Consider the following 22,837-nt stretch of genomic DNA (forward strand, 5'->3'; position numbering starts at 1 on the left):
GTGACAGATTGAGAAACTCTGCTGACATCTGAGTGCATGTAGCAGAACTTCTACCAAAGACATTGTAGCTCATGCAAGATAATATCGTCTTCTCTACTTCCGCCTTCGTGTCACCAGTCCCGTGAGCACTGATAATGAGCTCAGCAATGGTTGAAGAAGTATTTGGATTCTTTTTTCAAATGTATAGTTGTACAAATTAAAAACGGAATAATACTCAATGAAGTCCTACACTTAAAATGTGATTGATGTGAAGGTGAAGAAGTTAGTTGATGTGTAGAAAAATGTAACATGAGCATATGTAGCTATAGGCTACTTTAGATGCAAAACAAAAAAGCAAACAGTTATAGTGTTGTATTGTTTTATATTATAACATTTGGTCATTATTAATGATGCATTAATGTGTACGTAGCATTTGACCACGAGTACAGTCAGTTGGTCAAATTAGTGCAATTTAAGTAGAATAAAAAGGTAAAATACGTTCTTTCTGAAATGTGGTATAGTGATGGTATAAAGTGGCAGAGAATAATAATAAAAAATACTCTGAAGTTGTACCAAAAAGTGAACGCCCTAACACCGCCCTGGAGACGACTAAGCAAAGGCTTATGGCAAGGTGAAGGAAATATAGCATTTTAACAATTGCATAATTACAATTGATCTCTCAGATGCAGTATATAGTACCAAACCTGTATTGATCTTTCTGTGCATAACAGTGGCTCCATACAAGGTCAACAAACAAGGTAGATCAAGAACACCTGAAGCCAACTCCAAACCAATCACAAGGGACCTAAAAGTGTCCTGTGCATATAATAGTAAAACTAACAATTGGTTATGTGCTCAAACTCCGGAATAGCCAGTAGTCAAATCATCACAAACAATACATATATTAACAAAGCTGTATACTTTAATGCAGGATACAGTTTAAAGTAAGGCCAATGGGGTGTAATTTTGGAGTGGACAAGTATGACTAATCAATTCGGCTAGCACTAAAGGGCTTAACCTTTTATAATGCAACAAGGCATGCAACAAGGGTACAAGCACAGTGAATAAGTTGTATTCACGCACTGATTTTAAGAAAGTTTCCCATCACGTTCTACTTTGGGAGTTTTCCCGGGTGGGAACTATGCGAAACCTTTGCACTCTTTGATTGTGCTTCATGTTTCACCTATCATTGGTTCCATCCATTTCTGTATTTCTTCATTTATTTATTTCTTTTATTATGTGTCGTATTTCTTCATTTTATTTATATGTGTGTGACGTGTCCGTATATTCAAATGAGCTGGGGCGGTCCCCTCTCTCTCCTAAAGCAAGGAGTGTGATGCACCTGGTGTTGTGCTCTACTACTCTGCCTGGCACACTGACGCTGAAACGTGCTCAGCTCAGCTCGTTATTTAGTTAGCAGCCCCGACAGCTTTTGACTTTCGTTTTATCAATTCAAAAAGAACACTGAGACAGACGTGTTCTTTTGGAGTCTGGTTTTTTGTCTGGGTTGGGGGGGAGTCCAGACGAGAGGACGGACTTTCTGTCTTTCTTTCTTGTCACCACATCAAACTGTTCTTGCGCATGAATACTCATTTATATTCACTGTAAAATAATTTAAGTGGGTAGAATGTGTTGCGGTGTTGTTGTTTTTTTGTTTTGTTTGGCGTATGAATAACATATAATAATATACAACGTCTCGTCTTTCTCCTGACCACTCAGGAACATATAATATGAAGAATATTAACCCTCAGTCTTATCTTTTAGTAAATATAAAACTCGTTGTGCTCTTTAGATCCTCAAAAACCTAATATATTCTCATGTTTATAGCTACGGACGAGACGTCAGAGCCAGCATTTCAAAAGTCCTGCCGAGATCAGGCGGCTTCCTCGGCGGCCACGGCCACGCGCTGCAGCGAGCGCCCTCAGCGAGCAGGCAGGGAATCTCAAATCATATCCTTCGTCGCATATGATCTCGATAAACCGACATGCTTAAACAACTAACTTCTCGGCTGAAAAATAAAAATTACATTTTCCGACTCAACAGTAGTATTTTAGAATGTACAGACAGAATAATATAATAAACGTTCGTTCAGATCCACAAAGTGCTAGGGATCGATTGTCTCTCTCTGCTCTCCCTGACGACCAATCCTGTTCAAAAATGAGTTCGGGACGCTCGCTCATTTTTGAATATACAGACACGTAATGTCACACAATAAATAATGAAGAAATACGTGGACACATAAATAGAGATAAATATAAATGAAGACAGAAAATGTAAAATACATTTTATTTAATGATGTCCCGTGAGTTATAAATATATATATTATTATTTGTATTTAATTTATTTAAGCATTTATTTATTTATTTACATTTATTTAAGCATTTTTATTTATTCTTGTTATATTTATTTCCATACCATCGGAGGCAAATCTGAGGCGGAAATCTTTACCGTGACGTAATTTGTTACTCAAAACAGATATTACTATTCGCCATGTTAGCTACAGTTGATAGCATCGTAAACACGTTTGGTTTGTAACTTTAAATACATAATAATTAAATACAGCCACACGCGGAAGCATGTCTCGCATCATGTTTCTGACCGAGTTGTTTAGCTCGCGGACTACGTGTCCCCCCGATATCGGTTTCAGAAATGGGATTTACACGTTTGTTCAGCATCTGGCCGTTGTAACGTGCGTTTTAATGGACAGTTGTTTTTGTAGACATGCATTTAACCTTTCGTAGCCTCGGTCGCAGCAGAATTGTATCACGTGAACTGGCGTGGGGCTGATATTAGAAGAAAGGTTGCTTAGAACGATGCTAACGACTTTATTGGACTCGACCGCAATGTTTACGTAAATTAGCGCCTTAACTAAACAGCAGTGATCTATTCCGTGTATCGCCCTACATCCCATAACGTCCTGAGACCTAAAACAACATACAGTAAGTTAACATACATTGTCAGTAATCCCTGTAAAATACATAACATTTTGTTTGAGATAGGTTATATATGAGAACGTTTTTACAGCCCACTTACTTTCCTATTCATGTTGCAGTTATTATGGTGATGAGTATAATTACTCCCCAAAATTTCCAGGAAAATTTAAAAATAGATGAATATTTTTGGAATGACAAAAATAGAATCAAAACTAAGAGATGTCCTTAGTCACAATAATAAATCTGTCAACATTTAGACTTGACTATTTTTCATCTGTTATTGTCTCTTCCTGTCCAAAATGCATGTCCATAGTGTATGGGTCATACAGTACAGTCATAGGTGGATCCTTATTGTCTTATTAAAATCTGTATATAACATAATCCGACGTTATCATTTTCTGATTGACTCTCCACTCTCTTTTTGTTGCGTAAGGGATGCCTAATACCAGCGCAAGGCCGAAGCATGGCAGGAGGACACGGAGGCGACGCAGAGAGGACCCTGCTAGGAACGAGCTGGTCTCTAGTTCCCTAGAAAGTGCCCAGCAGTGCCTTTTCAACCAGGACTACGGAACCGCGTTTGTGCACTACCTGCTGGTCCTCAACCTTGCCCCTATGTTTAAGGACATTGCAAGGGTAATGACCGTTTACACTGATAACCTGCCTGCGTGCAATCAAACATTGTGCACACATAATGACCACAATCATACACACTGCGGTCTGTTTGTTTTTTTAGAACCTCAATCTTTTTTCTTCCTACTCTTTTTCATTTTCTTTTAGGAGTCCTTCAGGTTCACTCTTTTCAAATGGACAGAAGAGCTGGACTCTCTGGGCCGCATTCAAGACCTGTTTAACTGTTATGAACAAGCACTGGAGCTGTTCCCCGCTGATGAGGTCATCCTTAACAGCATGGGTGAACACTTGTTCAGGTATTTTCCTCATCCGCATAACTGTTATCTTTTTTTAATTGCATCACTACTTGAGTGGTAACAGAGCATCATTTCTGTTAATATTATTTTGATGAATTATCTGCTAATGCCGTTTTTGTCCTTTTCTTATCCAGAATGGGCTTCAGAGACGAAGCCGCAGGTCATTTCCATAAAGCTTTGAAGCTGAGACCAGACTATCCTGAAGCCAGGGAGAACTTCTACCGCGTGGCCAACTGGCTGGTGGAGCGCTGGCATTTCTTAATGCTCAACGACCACGGGAGGAACCGGAAGTACCAGCAAGCCATCCAAAAGGCGGTTCAGAGCGGCTGCAACACTGTACTTGACATCGGTACTGGCACTGGGATCCTTGGGTGAAACATTTTCCGGATTCCTTATCAACCATAACTTGTTTTATTAGTGTGGCTACAGCTATAATAGGACCTGTGTTTCAATGCGTCTGTGTTATTGTTCTGATTTCCTGATTCTCTCTGTGAAGTATGTGTGCGAAGAAGGCCGGGGCTGCTGATGTGTTCGCCTGTGAACTCTCCAAGACGATGTACGAATTGGCTTGTGAGGTGGTGAAGGCTAACGGAATGGACAGTAGCATCAAGATCCTCCATATGAAGTCTCTGGAGATGGAAGTGCCAAAAGACATCCCACACAGGTGCAACTTATTAAAGAACAATACATGTATCTTTTTTGTGCCGTTATAAAATGCATGTGATCCATCAGTGAAGTATTTCTCATGTTTTTAACCCATTTAATATTTGTGGTTCTCTCAGAGTATCCTTGGTGGTGACGGAGACGGTAGATGCAGGGTTGTTTGGAGAGGGTATCATCGAGAGTGTGGTTCATGCCTGGCACCACCTCCTGCTACCTCCACAGGTAACGGCATTTATTAAAACCACGAACACAGGACAGGAAGTAGAACTTCAATCTGCAGTCGCCACAGTGCAATATAAATTTTTCTATGAATGTGTGGTACCCGCAATCTATTGGTGTTTGCCATGAGTGTACTGGGTAAGGAGAGTTGTGGTAAAATATTCTTAAATTTGTTAAAGGACATTAAATCCGCTGAACAAAACAGATGGGGTTGTAAATAATGATGCCAGATCTATGACACAGTGGCTTTCAGGACAAACTAATGATTGAGAACCAAACTGGTGATGGCTCAACAGCTGCAGTTGTCTTTCTTTTTCTTTTCCTTTTATATTTGCTCAAACTTTCACTTCATCCTGACAGTGGTGCATGAGACATGTAATCAGTGAACCCAGCAGGTTCCTCTGCCTCCCTCTAGTGCTCCTCGTGATATTTGCAGGGTTCCACCAAGCCCGAAGAAAAACAATCACTCGCTGCCCGTGAACTCTGATCGGGTTATAACTCTGGTCTCTCGCCCCCCACCGACCAGAGTGGACTGGACTGTTTTCTACATGGCGGCCGGATCACAAATTTTCTTTTTTTTAACAGCGAAAGAGTGCACGAAAATGTTTCTGAACATATTTGAGACGAGTGGCTCATAGTTTGACAGTTTGATCGGACTTCATCTGCTTCCCGAGAAGGGAAAGACTATGGAATAGGCCAATAGGAGCACACAAAGAAGGCAACGCGACCTGATTTGTTTTTACAGTATGTAATCACTGTGAGCATATAACATGCACATTTATTTTTATAAATGATAACGACTCCTTGTAACATTCGTAACATAAAAAAAAAATCTTGCATCCAGAAAAGTGCAACTCTCATTGGCAAACTGGGGCAAGTTCCATGATCCCAAACTTTACAGTCTGTTATGACATTTCTCTCATTTCAACACATGTACCAAGTTAACTTTGATGTTGTATCCGTGCCATCGAGGGATGTTGATGTGTAGTTTCATATGATTGCGCACGTTTCTCATCCTAAAGAGAGGCGAGAATGAATTCCAGGATCAGTCTGCGACCGGCCGTGTCATCCCCGCCGGAGCCACCGTGTTTGGCATGGCTCTCGAGAGCATCGAGATCCGCAGGCATCACAGGTTAGGCCCCCGGAGTCCGTCGTGAACGTCTCGGAGCGGCAGCACAAGGTGTCGGGTCCTATCGCGAGATCGCTGTTTGTTTCTCCCTCAGGATCTGTGTGTCGGAGGTGGGCAACCTGTCCATAGCGGCAGCCGGGGAGCTCCGGAGCCCAGTGAGCTGCAGCCCGGAGCCGGATGACTCCATGGAGCCGTACACCACTGAGAGACTCAGCCGAGTGCCGGGCGGGTACAAAGCTCTCACCGAGCCATTCACGGCCCTCGACATAGATTTCAACAACGTGCAGGTGAGCGGAAACCGGCACAACAGACGCTGATGAGCTGTGATGATTGATTTAACTCAGCCGCTGTTAATTTAATGTTCTTTTACTTCACTTTACTTTTTTTCTTTGTCTCTGAGATGCAGCCATGTGCGAAATCCTATTCCGTTGCCTTGAGTCGAGCAGAATAATAATAATGCAACTCTGGCAAAAATAATTAATTTACCCGACCATATTTCTATTGGTCCCAAGAAACGAACATATTGGCTGCCTCACAGGCTAAAATATTGCATGTCAGTGGCCACTTATTATTTAGCTAGAGGCCTGCAGGGATTGTTGCCTGATTCATTAGCTCACAGTGAACACCTGGCAGATTGGAGACGGCCTGTTTATCTCCCAAACAGCCCCTGGATGAGCGTTGGTTGATATTTTGTCCACACGTGTCCCGGTTGGGACCGTCAGGACCAACGTGGTGACAGAGTGTGATACAGGCATGAGAATCCCTCACCTTTCGGCGAAATTCGCCGTTTGAAAAAAAAAAGTGGTGACTACGTGAAATCGTAAGATCGAGAGTTTTTTTTTTGGGGGGTAGGGGGGGGTCATTGGCCGGCCGGCGTTTATGAGATTGGGGGGGACGAGAAAATGTGAAAGAGTGTTTTTCGCAATCGTAAACATCTTTGATTGATGGTCGCGTCTCTCGTCCGGCAGCGTCAAGATGTCTTCAGTGGTTGGTGGTTTTGGGTTAGCTTGAATGTTAGACGCTACTTCTGCTGCTGTCGCGCTGCGGTGGAGCGAACAAAACAAAAAACAAAAGAGCGATACGTTATAGCATATTATTATATTTTGGTTTCAATTACATAAAAAAATTAAAGAGCGATCAGGCTGCGCGCGCGCGCTGTCAGCTGTTTAGGCGCAGCAGCGCGCGAGCAGCGGCCTGGGTGAATTTTAAAAAAAAAAATAAAATAAAAAAAAAAAAGTGAAATGAAGTGAAAGTTCGGTTGTTCAGTCTGTAAAGTTGTGTAACTCTCTCATCCTGATGAACTCTGTATCCTCTGGTCAGATATAAGAGAGCAAGCCGTATATATCATAAATCAATATGCTATGATGGCTCCATGTGATTTATTTCATTAATATGTTGCTATATTAATAATTAAATTATTTGTTAGTGTTAAAAGTTGAAAAAGTTGGTAAAAAGTTAACACAGATATTATTTTTATTTATTATGATTATATAATATTATAGTATTTATGTATTATTAGACTATGTTTTGTATTATTATTCATGATATTTATGTATTAGTATGAATATGGGTATGACAGAGTGTCAGCCAGGGAGAAGAGAGAACAGAGACTAGGAACAGACTCAAGGAACAGACTCCACAAGACAGCAGACACACAGACTTGAAGACTTTGTTGGAAAACAAAAAAAAAATAAATTTCACAACCATGACCTGATTATATTATTATACATTATTATATTATTATTATATAACTGACGGTCATAGATTATCCCTTAGCGTCCAACTATACGTTATCTGGAAGTCACCATGAAAGTCAACTGGTGATAATGTGTCAGTGAGGAAAACGCTGAACTCGACAAAATGAGTTCTTCAGTGCCCATGTGCACATCAGCGTCAGCCTTCAGTTTGTGTCTCAGTCCCAAGAATATGATGCTAAGCAGGAGTGGAGAATAATAAAAATGTTCCTCTTGCATTTTTGTTCTTCCACATTTTGGAGGGTTTCCATCCGTGTGGCATTTCCCCATTCAAGTTGCTCGAGGTAATATCTTGCACATAAAAAAAATCCTATTTGCATCACGCCTTATATCCTTAGGCTTCAAAGGGCTTTTCACATTGAGTATAAAGCAGACTGACATTTTCTGGAAAGGTTATTGCCGTTCTAGATGTGACGCTAGTAGTCGTGGCGGAGATGTGTTCTTGGCCACATCGGATATCATATCGGTGTTACAGGCAGCCCGTCACGTCGAGAATGTATTTTACACTGTGAAATGCATTCGTACATCTTCAATCTTTTGAGCTTTCTGGCCTGAAAAAGCGGCGAGACCAGTAATTCTCCGAGGCTCATAACATCCACAACTCAAACGTCAAACCTTCTGCAACCACAATTTTTCTTTTACACCCATATTGCATATTTTTACAACCACGCTTGTGTTTATTTTAGCCGATGTATAGCAACTGTAGTGTCCTTCCTTTTTAAGCGTCTTGTGTTGGTAACCTGTAGGAACTGGAGGGGCTGAGCTCCAGGGAGGTTCAGCAGATCCGCCTGCCGGTCACTCGGGAGGGGGAGCTGGACGCTCTGGCTGTGTGGTTCCAGCTCCACCTGGATGAGGAGAGCAGTCTGTCCACTGGACCGAAGGAGGACACCTGCTGGGAGCAGGCCATCTACCCAGTCCACAGCACCGACGGTAAGATCCAACGGACATGCAGGGGGGGTGGATGTTTGGCCAGCCGGCAACAATCTCACACAGATGTTTTACTCATTCTAAGTGTCAGTTTATATCTGTTGCCGTTTGTCCAAGGAATTGTTCTTTAATTGTCGCCAGTGGTGACTAAACCCCATTTAGTTTTAATAATAATTATATATATTATTATTACAATAATTTAATTTGGATCTGCTCAGCTTGTATTCTCTACTCCGAAATGTCGCGCATTTCCATGTTCCATCAGATGAGGGCAGTGTGTGCTGAAGACTACACACACTATTTAGCATTATTAACTTTTTATAATAATGCCAGGGACATTTTTCATGTTCTACTACAATGAGAATGATGATATAAAGATTTAGCTCCCTGAAAGTCTTAAAAACCTCACACTTCATTTCTTAATTATCATCACTGAGGTCCACAATATGCCCGCGTGAAAAGGACATTTTATATAACAAACAAATAACAATTCCCATTTGTTCAGCAACAAACTTAAGGAGGAAGGGGAAGATATCTTTTGTCATCATCCGAGGCAACGGTGAGCTTAATGGCCACTGACACGAGGCGACAAGTTCCAGTTGGCATTGCAGCGCATCATCTCTCAGACGCGGCTCGGCAGCGTTTCACTGAGGGAGCCGCCACCTTTTCCCGGTGATCGGCGACATCCGTTTCCCCGGTCGCCGTGACGTGTGCGCTGTGATCGCCCGTGACACTCTTTAGTGTTCATGAAATTCTTATAGGCAATAAATATGCATTTTCCCCAAACGCATCTGACGAGCGGCGCGCTGACATGAAGACGTGAGCAGATGTTATTCCTGTAGGAATCCCCTCTCCCTCCCCTCCCGCTGTGCTCCCGGTCCCCTGAATCTCATTTCTCCTTCTCCCTTTCTGCAGCTCCTGCTTTTTCTTCTCTCGCTGTGTCTTTTTTTGTGTGTGTGCGTTTCAATTGGACACTTAGTTTAATTCATATAGCCCAAAATCACAAATTTGCCTGGCTTTAAAGTCTGTACAGAGTGCGACACCCTCTATCCATAGACCCCTGTCTGCTTATGGCATTATATAATAATGTTATTGTTTATTTTTCTGCATTTTCCCCTCTTTCTTTGTCATTTCAGGTGTTCAAAAGTTATTTTTTCTGCAGTAGATAAGACCCGTTTGTTCATTCTTAGAGTGGCAGTCCTTAAAAATGTAATCCTGGTTGATTTTGAGATAATTGAATGGCTCAGAGTTAAAACAAGTTGTATACATTGGCTTCCATTTTTCTGATTTGTGTGCATTGTTCCATGTTTTTGTGTAGATGGTGAAAAGCTATAATGTGAGTGTTGCCACAGACACCCAGTCATTAATACTGCTAATGTACATAGCAAGTATTTCAATTTCGAGATTGCCACTTTTAACTTTGATAAATCTAGATTTTATTTATTCTAGAGCAACATCTTGTGTATGTGATTAAGCACAAGAAGCCCAATAACTTTATTGTTTATCTGAATAAAGAGTCTAGAACAGACACAATTGCAGAGCTCTGGAAGAATCCGGCCCCGTCAGTGATTTCCTCTTTTTTAATTGTTTTTAGGGTTTGTCCTGAAACCTCAAGACGAGCTGATTGTCGAAGTGTCCTGCAAAGATGCCTTCCTGAGGCTCTGCAGCGTGGCGGTGCTGAGAGACGGCCGTGAAATCCATCTGGACAAGAGCCCCAAGGCGCAGGACTCTGGAACCCCCGTTTCAAATCCCAACCCAGAGGCTGAGCTGTGCAGTGCGCTAGCGAGTCTTCAGACGGACCAGATTCAAACTAAAGACTTCTGCATGCTGGAATGTTCCGAAATGGCGCTCCTGAATAATCAGGATTACCATCAGAGCTTCAGCAGCGCGCTGGCCAAACTCATCCACCGGCTGAGGGCCACATGCCCAGACAAGGAGCGATCGGGGGACTCCACGGACCTCAGTGACCTGCTCTATGTCCTGGACGTGTCGGAGGGCTTCTCTCTGCTCTCCCTCATGGCCGCCGGCCACGGCCACGTCAAAGCGTACAGCTCCGTGGAAAAGAAAAAGCAGCAGGAGGTCCTGAAGAGACTGGCTCGCTCCAACAGTGTCCCGGAAAAACATCTGGAGTTCTGGCTCAACCACACGGAGGATGAGCACGGGATGCTGAAGAGGCCGTCCAGGGAGAAGCTGTGGAGCGCCATCATGCTGGACTGCGTCGAGACGTGCGGTCTCATCAGACAGAAGTTGATGGAGAAAGCTTCGCTGGCCAGGTGAGGGGACGCTGCAGGGCGGGGCATCCCGAAAGGTTCCATCACCTTTGTGTTTGTTTTGCTTTGATCACTTTATCGCTGCACTTTTATGTATTTTAGAGTGACGCCGTATCGCTGTGTGTCTCTATTAGGTGTTTGCTGGAGGACGGAGGAAGTATTTTCCCAGTAAAGATCGTGGTGCACGGTATTCTGGTGGAGTCGGACACGTTGCTGCTGGAAAGTGCTGTCCAGGGTCAGGAGGCGACGCTCGGATTCAACATCGCTCCCTTCATCAACCAGTTCACTGTAAGTGTTCTTCCGTCAGCAACAACGAAGCAACGGTCACATTATTTATTGTAATTGCTCTACAGGCCACATGGTCACTCGTGTCCAGGGCCGGGCTGTGGCTCCGAGGTAGAGCGGTCGAAACAGCGGTGTGTCAGTGTCCCTTAGTTTAGGTCCTGGTGGCACCTGGCGGGGCAGGTCTCGAGAGAAAGAAACATGTCGGCTAACGTAACTTTGGCCAGGTCACGCTGGGCTTGCTTCTCTAAGGAAAGGGAAAGGATTTCATCTGGAGCAACAGAGATCAATGGGGATGATTATGGAGCACTGGCAGTTAAACTGTAATGGCAAATCCTTTCATTAAGCATAATGTTGAAATACAATTATTGCAAGGCAATTATATGCACTTTAAAATGCTGAATAAAACCTGCTTCATGTAACTGGTATAGTTCGGTCATCTTCAACAGGAGTCAGTGACACGTTGACGCACTTCTGTGTTTATTATCACAGGACTAGTGTTTTGAATTTAGGGGGATTTATTAGCAGAAATGGAATATAATACTCATGAATGTATTTTCACACGTGTATATTCACCTCAAACAAAGCACGGTTGTGTTTAAGTTCCCTTTATACAATGAGCCCTTCATATCTGCGTAGCGAGGGTTCCACAGAACAGACGATCCAAACCCCGAGGGAGCGGAGGGAAGGTCACCTTGAAAAGGAGGGATGAGCAGAGGAGTGTTCAGTAGATGGTCCATCTGAGAGGAAGTGTGGAAAAATGTGAATAGGAAGCTGAGTATTAGAATGAATAGGAAATCTCATTCAGTCTTCACTTCTCAAGTTGCTAAATCTTCCTTTTGAACATCTCAGGCCACCGTGTCGTGTATTCCGTCTCATGTTCGTGATGGTAAACATGACCGCGTTTCATAGATTGTATCCTGTGTTCTGAAAGCTTCCATCATTCACATTTCAAAGTTATTGCTTGTGAGTTTTGTGAAATAGGATGAGTACAGAAAAATCTATGGAAATCTTTATGAAACATGAAAAAAGAGACCAGTTGTCTTTTGTTTCACCTGCAGTGTGAAGGTCCTGGACGGTGGTTTTTGTTGTGCACTCCTCTTTGATGTGCCATTCCCATCTGTGATCTTTGAATTCCTTTTCTTTATTTGGTCGGGAAATGCTCTTTTTTTTCTTTCTTTTTTTCCGCATCATGTTTGTGCTCTAATTTGGTCGGACCCAGGCGGGACGGTCGTTTGTTTGAGCAGATGTTGTCTTTGAAGCCCTCGGTGGAGGGCACACTCGAGCACAACTGTCACACAGGGCGGCACCGCACACAGCTTGGCCCAGGACATTCCTACCTGAAGCCATCAGTATGCATCACATCAAACAGATCTGAGGTCTGCACGACGGTGACGGGGAGGAGGGAAGATTCTTTTGTTCCGCAGTCGAGGAGACTGTGACACTTTCTGTGCCGCCACTTTGGTTTCCCCTCGGCTCTCAAGTCTGGAGCCACGGCCTCTTTGGTCAAGTTTGGAAGAGTTTTCGGTGAAATATTAGGTTTTTATATATATACAGGACTGTCTCAGAAAATTAGAATATTGTGATGAAGTTCTTTATTTTCTGTAATGCAATTAAAAAAACAAAAATGTCATGCATTCTGGATTCATTACAAATCAACTGAAATATTGCAAGCCTTTTATTCTGATTTATTGCTGATTATGGCTTACAGCTTAAGAAAACTCAAATATCCTATCTCTAAATATTAGAATATCATGAAAAAGTATACTAGTAGGGTATTAAACAAATCACTTGAATTGTCTAATTAACTCGAAACACCTGCAAGGGTTTCCTGAGCCTTGACAAACACTCAGCTGTTATAAATCTTTTTTTTTACTTGGTCTGAGGAAATATTACAATTTTATGAGATAGGATTTTAGAGTTTTCTTAAGCTGTAAGCCATAATCAGCAATATTAAAAGAATAAAAGGCTTGCAATATTTCAGTTGATTTGTAATGAATCCAGAATGCATGACATTTTTGTTTTTTTAATTGCATTACAGAAAATAAAGAACTTTATCACAATATTCTAATTTTCTGAGACAGTCCTGTATATATATATTAGAAGTTTGAGAGTTTCAAGCATTAATCTGAGATTATCTGATGACACGAGGAAATTAAACCTAATGTGGACAAATTATTGGGATGAAGAGTGCCAGCAACAACTGTGAGTGAGCGTTGCATAATATTTAATACAATGCTGTGATAAAATAAATCTGTATTCTGAAAAAAAAGAAATAACCTATTATTTATTTTCAAATGTGTAAATGCATAAAACATCAAAGCATGTGGCTTTGTTAACCCTTGTGTTGCCTTAGGGTCATTTTGACCCGAATCAATATTACACCCTCCCCCCGCTTTAGGATTAATTTGACCCCATTCAATGTTTAATGTCGGTGTTCTTTCGGTAGTCAACAAACAAACATAAAGTGCCTCACACTTAAACTTGGAAAACAATATTAATTCTATTAATTTTCTGGAGGTTTTAATTGCTGGCGTCAAATTGAACCCAAAGGGTAAAATATGTTAGTAAATATAAAGGTAACAGGAGGGTGAAACATTGAATCGGGTCAAAATGACCCAAAGGCGGGGGGAGGGTGTAATATTGATTCGGGTCTAAATGACCCTAAGGCAACACACGGGTTAAAGCACAACATGTAAAAAGCTGAGGGAGGCACAATGATGACGTCTCTTTTACCTGTGTACTTGGTTTAACCCTTGTGTTGCCTTAGGGTCATTTTGACCCGAATCAATATTACACCCTCCCCCCGCCTTTGGGTCATTTTGACCCGATTCAATGTTTCACCCTCCTGTTACCTTTATATTTACTAACATATTTTACCCTTTGGGTTCAATTTGACGCCAGCAATTAAAACCTCCAGAAAATTATTAGAATTAATATTGTTTTCCAAGTTTAAGTGTGAGGCACTTTATGTTTGTTTGTTGACTACCGAAAGAACACCGACATTAAACATTGAATGGGGTCAAATTAATCCTAAGGCGGGGGGAGGGTGTAATATTGATTCGGGTCAAAATGACCCTAAGGCAACACAAGGGTTAAATCCCTCTCGTTTTGTGTTACAACCCTGTCAGATCCCAGTAGCTCGCCCTCCCAGGTCTTTTATTGGTCTTCATATTAAATAGTTCCTAATTAATATTGTCACCAGATTCTTTCATCCGATGCAATTCCCGTCGCTAACGCTGCGTTCATCTTTTCTCTTCTTCAGGTTCCGGTCCATGTGTTTTTGGACTTTTCCACACTGGAGTGCAAACGTCTCAGTGAGTTTGTGGAGCTCTTTGTTCTTGACCTCATGGACTCCACCGCAAACTACACCGACCGAGAAGTAAAGGTAAGAGATGCGTTGGTGCCGCCAACATGATTGGAATTAAATCTAATTTAATAAACTACAAAAGTCCCCAACTACTTCCTGGTGCACAAACATACTGCACCACAAACCTAGAATAAGTCTTATTAATGCACCTATTAGACACACTGTGCACATCTGCCTTATAATAACTTTTAATGTTCATGCTTTCCCCCTAAACTCATAAATATTACTCGTCTCCAGCAGACATTCACCATTTTTATACAGCGATCTAACGTGGGGTGGTATTTGAATTAATCCCATTTCTGCTTTTCTGCGAAAAATTCAAATGAGGGTAGAACTAAAAAGAACAATGATCAGATTATTTTTTTCGGTGTGTCATATGTTCTTTGTAAACTGAGGCACAACATGACTTCTGATGAATAGCCGAGTGTTGGTGTCGTATCTTCTTAAGCCATAATCCCTGTTTCCCAGGTCCAGGCTACATCTGCAGGCCGAATAACCGCGATTCCCTTCTGGTACCACATCTACCTGGACCAGGAGATCAGCGTCAGCACCCTCAGCCAGAACTCTCACTGGAAGCAGGCGGCCGTGGTGCTGCAGCAGCCGGTGGAGGTCCGAGCCGGAGACTGGGTCCACCTCGCTGTGAAGCTTCACAAGAGCGCCATGTCCATCGCGGCCCACGTGGAGAGAACCCCCGGGCCGATGGAGCAATGATCTGTTGAAATGAGTTTGATTTCTATGTCTTTCATGCCTCCATCATTTAGAGGGTACCGACACACGGGGACATTTATTGCTCTCTGCATTCCTTTTCTGGTGCCATCTAAAGATCGACCTTCTCCAAGTGTTATTTTTCATAACTGTATTACCGGTCTTCAAAGTTCAGTCTTCTGATTTGAGATTTAGTAGAAGCCTGCATGAGCCACACCTTGGGAAGCCGAGTCCTCACAATCATAGAGAATGTGACGATGAATCTTTAATTCATGTTTTAATTTGTACATTGTGCTATAAGGTTATAGGACATTTATACTCTGTACTTCGAAGTATAAATCAAATATTCCTATGACTAAAGGCGTGGTTGTTCTGTCATTTAAAAAAACAGTTGACAATAAATGACATTTTCTTAATGAATGTAAGATAAAAATAAATCATAATGTAGTTAATCAGATTTATTGAGACCGTCAGATGGAATTATATTAACATGTTGAACCATTTACATCAACTCAAATGTAATCCTGTCAGTTTTAATTTGAATATATAAATATGTAAGACAATGCAACATTGTCGAGCTGGACATGATAAAGACCACGCGGTTGATTTGGTAGATTTATGGTATTTTTACACAGACAAACTGATATCTTACACTGTACATAAACGTATTAATAACCCAGCACAAACCCGTTAGTATCAATGACCAAAAACTTAAACTATGTAGAAAAGTACATGGCGAAGTGCAGTAGCTGCAAAGTGTTTCCAGCTCAAATCGATAGAACATCTCCACAAAATAAATGTGATCCCGGTATATTGATGGACAGACTAGTTCCACGACACAAAGAACAAGGCATCTGATAAGACTAGTGAAAGAATTGCTATGAAACACTTCAGAGTGAGCTGAATGCAATAAAGCCGTCATAGAAATGTATCAGAATAGGCGGCTCGTAACGGACTGAGTAGTGTACGTTGTTTTAATACTTAGAATGCACTTACAGTAAATACATCGTATTAATATTGATTCTGTAGTGATATCACATTGTTCAGCAGGCATAGCTCGAACATACAACTGAAAAGGTTTAATCTCCACTTGGGATCCCGCCCCTCCGCCTAAGACACACACAAAAATCGATGATTCAGGACATTTAATGTGCTTCGATATCGCAGGTTTCCATTTACGACGACTCATTTCAATCGATGTCTTCTATAATCACTTTAAACTAAGATGTACCGAAGGAGACGTTTCCATTTGAAAAGTTGCATATTTCTCTTTTTCATCTAACTGTCACATCGGAAATCACGATATGACAGATACGACAGAGGGAAAAAAGTGTCATAATTTCCCATTTGGAGAAGATACACACGTCGGGAGGCGGTCCCGTCTCAAGAAACACAATTAGTGTGCCGTTTGGGACGCGCGTTACAATTGCTGGGACGTCTTTCCCAACTACAATGAATTAAAAACCATTCTTCATAATCCCACTGAGCCAAACAGCTCCCTCGTGCAACGAAGACACGGCATCTAATGCCCATTACGAGTCGTTTAGGGCCAGAACGTCACGGAACATTCCTGGAGCCGTCCCTGGCAGGTCCACCTGGTTCATTTCATCTTGTAACAACATCGTAACGTCTGAAGGAAAATGGCAAGACTGAAACTGGGTCCCGCCCAACCAGAACGGGCAGAGTCCGTCGGTGGTGTCGACCGCAGCGTTGCTAGGTTACCACGACGAGATCCGCTTCTGCTGGCTCTTTGGTTTGGTTGCTCCGTTCCTCTTCCAGGGGTTCTTCAGGTCCGCCCTCGTGTCCTTCGTCCCACGGCGCCGAGCTGAGTCCGGCCGGCGCCGACACGGAGTGCGGCGTGGAGGTTCTGCCCAGGCCCTGGTATTGACCGTTGGGTGACACGGGGTTGGACGCCGCCTCTGTGATGACATCTTGGGAGAGGAGGCCGGATCGCTCACCGTCGTCCTGAGCCTCGCCGAAGTACGACTTCCTCGGCCGACCCATAACTGTTCTCCCTGTAGATGAGGACCAACAACGACAATAAAAAGAAAGTCTTTACCTCCTCGATGTTCAGTACATGCCGGAGAAAAGTACAACTCACGACTGTGCAAGGACTCCAGTAGCCAGAAGTGGGGGGGGGGGGGGAAACCTACCGACATTGCGGACTTGTTCGGAGATGTCGGCTCGGACGTCAGAGACGTCCCACATGGCCATGAAAGAGTCGAAGCAGGAACCCTCCTCCGCCTCCTGGATGTAAGGCTTGTAGGTGAAGCTGAAGTGATGGGCGATGGCCGCCAGGAACATCTCCACGCAGATGATGAAATCCTGAAGGGGAAGACGGGACAGAAAACATCTAGCAGGCCACATAATGTACGGATTGTAAAGCCCGCTTAGGCCCATTGGAATATCGGGCTATATAAAATGAACTGAAGTGAATAATAGTGATTGAATAACTATTGGTGCCAAGATCAAACTCAGACATTTGCGTTATCCTCGCGTGTCAATCATGTTGACATCAAACGAGATCCGCTTCGGCTCACCTGTAAGCCGGTGGCCACGGCCTCCACACTGTTCCAGTCCCATGTGCGCCTCTCTGAGATGACGCCCACCTTCACCAGCAGAGCAATGAACACAGCTTGCCTAGAAGAGATCCCAAGACCACCGAGTCAGTACAGCGCCAACGATCGGAGGCCATCGCATGTACGGTACACGGTGACGCCGTTACGTCCGCTTAACATGCCCAGACTCACCAGAAGGAGACGAACACCACCATTTTGACACACAGGAATTTGCCCACCGGCTTGATTGGACCCAGTTCTTCTCTCAGAGCTCTGTAGAACAGCACCAGGCAGTACATGGCAAACTAGAGAAGAGAAGACAGGCGGAGAGGAATCTAATTCAACGCAACGTCGTCATTTCTTCTCTCTGAACAGGCCGCATGTGTGATACGGTCGCTGCTTGAGCCAGACGAGATTTGAAGAAACGGCGACAGTGGCGTTACCAGTTGTGACATGTTGTTGAAGATGACCAGGTACGTCCATGCGTTTGTCGAACTGAAATTGCCTTCATCGTACACGCCACACAGCTGACAGATCCTTGGAAGAAGAGAAGAGGAGATCAATACGAAAAGCTGTGAACGGTATCCGGAGATAAAAAAAGGGCGCGCATGAAGAGCAGAGCTCACTTACAAAGCGATCACCGTGGTCACGGGTCTGACGACGGTGTACTGCAACACTCCCAGTTTGCATCGCAGCAGCAAAACCCTGCGGAGGAAACGTATGATTTGAATTTAATTCATTTAAATCAGTTTAACCAACATCCAATGTGCTGATATCAGTAGAGTTCAAACCCCAACGGTCACAAGAGACGTGGTGACAACATTTAGACCTTGAAATGCCCTTATTTTCCTGATCACGCTCCATGACACCCAGCTGCACCGCTACCGTAAAGGGGGAACACGTTTCACGAGGCAGGATTATAAAATACTAACCGAGTCAATGTGGCAAATGCTGCTGACCTTCAGGCAATCTGTAATGCGTTTGTTCTTCTTCGCTTTTAAAGAACAAACTAATCCTCAAGTTAAGGGGGAAAAAAGCCGTTTGGCAAAGTTAACTGCGCCATTACAGCCGTTTGCCTGACTGAGGGAAATTTGAAGCAGATGACAGTCATTGTTTTGTTTACTAAGAACATTTCCTTCTCGAAATGCCGACACACTCGTGCCACGTCTTTTTCATCAGCTCCCTTTAAATCAACGTTGACTTAAATGACTTAATTTACAGAAGAACGCTGATGGTTAAACTACAAACAAACCAAGATTTAAGTATTATTGTCGAATCCAGTCGGATTTATAATTGAGTGCAATTCAAGTAGTAAGAAAATAGACTACTGTCTGCAAGGCGGACATGTTTGGATCACACTATGGAGGGGAATGATAAACGTTACACTAAATGCTTGATGAGTGGTGGATGCATGAGGGTCAACCTGGGGTCCCACATGGACTCGATGTGTGCCAGTTATAAAAGACACATACTCTCCCATTGGCCAGGGCGGGCAGCAGCAAAGGGGGGGCAGGTGTCTCTGCTGCTCCTGGGACTCCAGCATCGACACCAGGCTGGGGTACTGGTTTTCCAGGTAGTTGAGCAAGAAGGTCATGAAGTTGTAGATGACATAGGCCTCGTAGCACTCTCTGCACGTGTCCACATAAATCGCTATCGACGGGTATTTTAGTGCAAGCCACTGCAAGATGACAAAAGAAGAGAGGGGATGACGTGAAATGTGAGGTGTTAATACTTTTCTCAATTGTACAGATGCTTTTCTGTAGCTGCGACTGACATCTATCACTGTGTGTTGCGCAAATGGCTTCGATTAGAAAATACACCACTCACACTGTCCAAGCTGTAGATTGGAACCATCCATAAGATCCTTTAAAAAAAAAGAGAGAGAGATACAAGCAAAAACAATTAGAAAGCCGTTTCAGACGAGTGTTCATGGACGTCGTCGTCGTCGTTGACATCTTTACCTGATGATGGGTTTCTGAAGCTCTGGCTGAGTGTAGTGAACCAGATGCTGCAGGATGCCCCATAATGATATGGGCACAGTCATGAAGACAAATATCCCAGCGATGAACCATGCTTTGTTATGAATGCCGACCTGTTGGTAAATGGAAAAAAACAGTCAACAACTTTTCAGAATTCCCTCATTTAAAAGGAAAAGAACAGAAGTGAAGCAAAGTGTACTCAAAGAATGAAAATATAAATCATTTTCTAAAATGTTGCCCTGACAGCCGTATTGTATCTGTCAGAGCTTTATGGTTATTGCAAAAGGTTTATGACTGACATTAACCGGCTCAGAAGATCGTATAGTAGTAATTATGCTGGACTACAATCATAAAGATAGTGAATACCACATGATGTTTGATAAGGAGATATTTTACAGTGAGCGTCATATCTCACAGTAGACTAAAATAACCTCACAGTCGACTACAGGAACCTCACAGTCGACAACAGGAACCTCAAAGTAGACTACAAGAACCTCACAGTAGACTACAATTACCTCACAGTAGACTACAATAACCTCACTGCAGACTACAATAACCTCACAGTAGACTACAGGAACCTCCCATTAGACTACAATAACCTCACTGCAGACTACAATAATCTCACAGTAGACTACAAGAACCTCAGAAATCAGTACGTATCCATCGCTTTTTTGAACTGACCCCGGTCTTCTGCAGTTCCCAGATGCACAGGGGCAAGACGACTAACAGCAACGAAACATACAGCACGACGACCAGCGGCCGGATCCATCTCTTCCAGTTGCCGCAGGAGCAAGGCATGTTGACATGAAGGCGCCGGGGAACGCCTTGAGAAGTGGCCGCCGGGCTCGTGACCAAACAAACGAACTAGTTAACGCTCGAGACCCTTTGACCGTCAGCTAAGCATTGTGACGCTTTCAACGCCGCGCCGAGACCCAAATGCAACCCCCCTCTAGTGCACAGCCACCGTCGCTCCTTCACGAACTTGAAGTCGCATTCCGGAGGACAAAGTTGCTGTAAAATCACCAGCTCATGTGACTCGATGTTACTGAGCTAGGCTGCTAACGTTAGCTAATCAGTTGTTCCCTACCCACCCCATGTAAACAAACGAAGCAGATGATCCCGTCTAAACCGTTGGGAGTAACTAAATGACAACCGCAATGAAGCGACACTCTGCTGTCATTGATGCTGCTGCTGTAAACACTTCAAAGTATATTTTAGATGGTTCACGCTCGGAAAAGTTTTCATAAAAAGTCATTGCTGTGCATTGCTGTGTGCACTTCCTGTTTTCAGATGTGGTCCCGCCTACAATCTTTAATCAGATTGGTGCAATCGAGGGGGTCAGCCAATGGGTAAAGAGGGTTTGATACTACGTCATGTTGTTCAGAGACGTTTAATAAGAGTCACGTCATCTCCGTTCACTCCGGTGGACCTTTTATTATTTTATTGTTTTACAACAATAGCGGATCATGGACCCTCTTCATAGTCCCCTAGCATATTAGTTTACATGTATTTAAATGTATTCAGCGTGTGTAATTTTATTTCTGTACATGTTTTTTTATATTCCATTTAGTAATTAAAAAGAACAGAATATTGATAAGACTAGCTCATTGTAGTAATACAATCCTAAAGATACCTATGGACAAGGAGGATTGATCGGATTCTGCAAACTCACGATACCACTTAATCTCCAACACTGTTCCTTTAAATAAGGTCACTTTAGCCCACAACACTGGATGTCAACACGGCAGATAACTCTAGCTTACTTACTAATCCTTAAAATATTCGCACATTTTAAAGTCCTGTCACTCTGTTTGTACCGATTTCTACCAATATCTATGCATTCAAATTGCACCCCCAAAATACTTCCTGACTCTATCGGAAGTCTACATGAATCACGTGACGATCAAGCGTTTGAACCGCCATTGACGCCACTCTCTCAAAACAGCTCTGGTGTGGGTTGCGCTGCATTCCTATTGGTCACATGATCTTTGCTCTCGCCAGCAGATGGAAATGTGAATTAACAATTACCAGGATACCAGACCTAAAATCCATTGTCGGTGACTTGGACTGGTCACCATGTTTGTGGTTCTATAGGTCGCGGTTAGGCTAAATCCCAACTTTGTGAAAATGTGACACTTTGTTCAGGTTGTTTATGCAATTAGTTGATTGTTGGTGGCATTAAACCTCGATTTTTATATTAATTGTTTTTTCTTCCATTTCCTGCCTCTTAAAAAATTAGTATTGTCCATATTTGAATACAAATTGAAAATATCAGTTAATGACATTTAATAATTTTTAGTTCTCAAGATTTCTCGTCCCATGTCCATTTAGCTTTGTGTCAATATAATTAATATCTGTTAATTAAACTCTCCCCTGGTTAAAACATATAATACATATAATATGTGAACAACTAAATATGATAATGTATTTGTGCAATCCAACCAGTTATACAACACGTATACAATCAGAAAAATTGTATCCACACAGTCCTTCTTCACAGCAACCACTTTAACTTGTTATAGCCTAGAAGGGAAAGCATAAGTATTACTAACAACATTTACAATGACTTTTTTCTATTTAAATGTCCCAGTAAGCCATGACAGTGTGGCAGCAAGTCAACAGGCAGAATACAAGGACCCTGAAACCAAAGGAGCTTAGCGGAGTCAGCGACCTTTCATTTTATTATGTACTGTACATGTGCTTATCATGTGTCATGTCACAATGTCTTCAGAGAGACAGGCCTGTCAGAGCCACACAATGAAATGTGCGCCATATCCCAAATCAAGAATATTTCAAATTAAAATGTGTTCCATTCTTTTTTATCATTAGAAAAAGATACATAGAAATAAAGCATGGTAGACGTTTTACACATCATATCTACATTTCTTTGTCTTGAACTGTCCCTGTTTTTAAAGCTATGGTAAGATAGAGTTAAACAGTCATGACAATACATTTTAATGATGTTTTACATACAATGTAAACCATTAAATTAAATGAACAGATTTTTAATTAAATGTAAAATCCGGAGATAAATTGCAAAAATAACCGTCATCCACAGTTCAGTCCTTTTCCAATAAGCATCTATCGAGTGAAGGCAGAACTCCATTAGCAATTTGCCCATGTATTGGTTTCAGGGTTTATAT

At 42.5% G+C, this 22,837-nt stretch overlaps 2 protein-coding genes across 3 annotated transcripts; one reads left to right on the top strand and one right to left on the bottom strand.

The window, feature by feature from the left end:
* Positions 1-2,532: 2,532 nt before the first annotated feature.
* prmt9 (protein arginine methyltransferase 9) lies at positions 2,533-15,614 on the top strand. Of its 2 annotated transcripts, XM_056409414.1 has the most exons (13): positions 2,533-2,918; positions 3,346-3,545; positions 3,690-3,838; positions 3,973-4,209; positions 4,335-4,502; positions 4,621-4,723; positions 5,743-5,852; positions 5,944-6,136; positions 8,350-8,533; positions 10,125-10,803; positions 10,935-11,088; positions 14,348-14,470; positions 14,921-15,614. In XM_056409414.1, exons 2-13 carry the CDS (start codon positions 3,348-3,350, stop codon positions 15,161-15,163), a joined length of 2,541 nt encoding a protein of 846 aa, XP_056265389.1. In that variant the 5' UTR covers positions 2,533-2,918; positions 3,346-3,347; the 3' UTR covers positions 15,164-15,614. The 2 variants fall into 2 exon arrangements, with proteins under 2 accessions (XP_056265389.1, XP_056265390.1); XM_056409415.1 differs by lacking the exons at positions 2,533-2,918; positions 3,346-3,545; positions 3,690-3,838 and having other exon boundaries at positions 4,098-4,187.
* A 496-nt stretch (positions 15,615-16,110) lies between these two features.
* tmem184c (transmembrane protein 184C) lies at positions 16,111-20,943 on the bottom strand. Its single transcript, XM_056409416.1, has 10 exons — positions 20,376-20,943; positions 19,677-19,807; positions 19,543-19,579; positions 19,188-19,393; positions 18,346-18,420; positions 18,159-18,252; positions 17,908-18,020; positions 17,698-17,797; positions 17,311-17,482; positions 16,111-17,172 (listed from the first exon to the last, which is right to left on the bottom strand). Exons 1-10 carry the CDS (start codon positions 20,490-20,492, stop codon positions 16,871-16,873), a joined length of 1,347 nt encoding a protein of 448 aa, XP_056265391.1. The 5' UTR covers positions 20,493-20,943; the 3' UTR covers positions 16,111-16,870.
* Positions 20,944-22,837: the final 1,894 nt, after the last annotated feature.

The sequence above is a fragment of the Pseudoliparis swirei genome, chromosome 24 (genome assembly GCF_029220125.1).
Source record: "Pseudoliparis swirei isolate HS2019 ecotype Mariana Trench chromosome 24, NWPU_hadal_v1, whole genome shotgun sequence".
Taxonomy (NCBI): domain Eukaryota; kingdom Metazoa; phylum Chordata; class Actinopteri; order Perciformes; family Liparidae; genus Pseudoliparis; species Pseudoliparis swirei.

What these genes read in the sequence shown, in the direction of transcription:
- tmem184c (XM_056409416.1), bottom strand. Translation starts at nt 20,492, where the DNA reads ATGCCTTGCTCCTGCGGCAACTGGAAGAGATGGATCCGGCCGCTGGTC. An exon ending in CAATCTACAGCTTGGACAGT is followed by an intron (nt 19,394 to 19,542) that starts GTGAGTGGTGTA and finishes GTCATCTTGCAG; the next exon opens with TGGCTTGCACTAAAATACCC. An exon ending in CGAACAAGTCCGCAATGTCG is followed by an intron (nt 17,173 to 17,310) that starts GTAGGTTTCCCC and finishes CCTCATCTACAG; the next exon opens with GGAGAACAGTTATGGGTCGG.
- prmt9 (XM_056409414.1), top strand. Translation starts at nt 3,348, where the DNA reads ATGCCTAATACCAGCGCAAGGCCGAAGCATGGCAGGAGGACACGGAGG. An exon ending in TAGATTTCAACAACGTGCAG is followed by an intron (nt 6,137 to 8,349) that starts GTGAGCGGAAAC and finishes GGTAACCTGTAG; the next exon opens with GAACTGGAGGGGCTGAGCTC. An exon ending in GAGAAAGCTTCGCTGGCCAG is followed by an intron (nt 10,804 to 10,934) that starts GTGAGGGGACGC and finishes TGTCTCTATTAG; the next exon opens with GTGTTTGCTGGAGGACGGAG.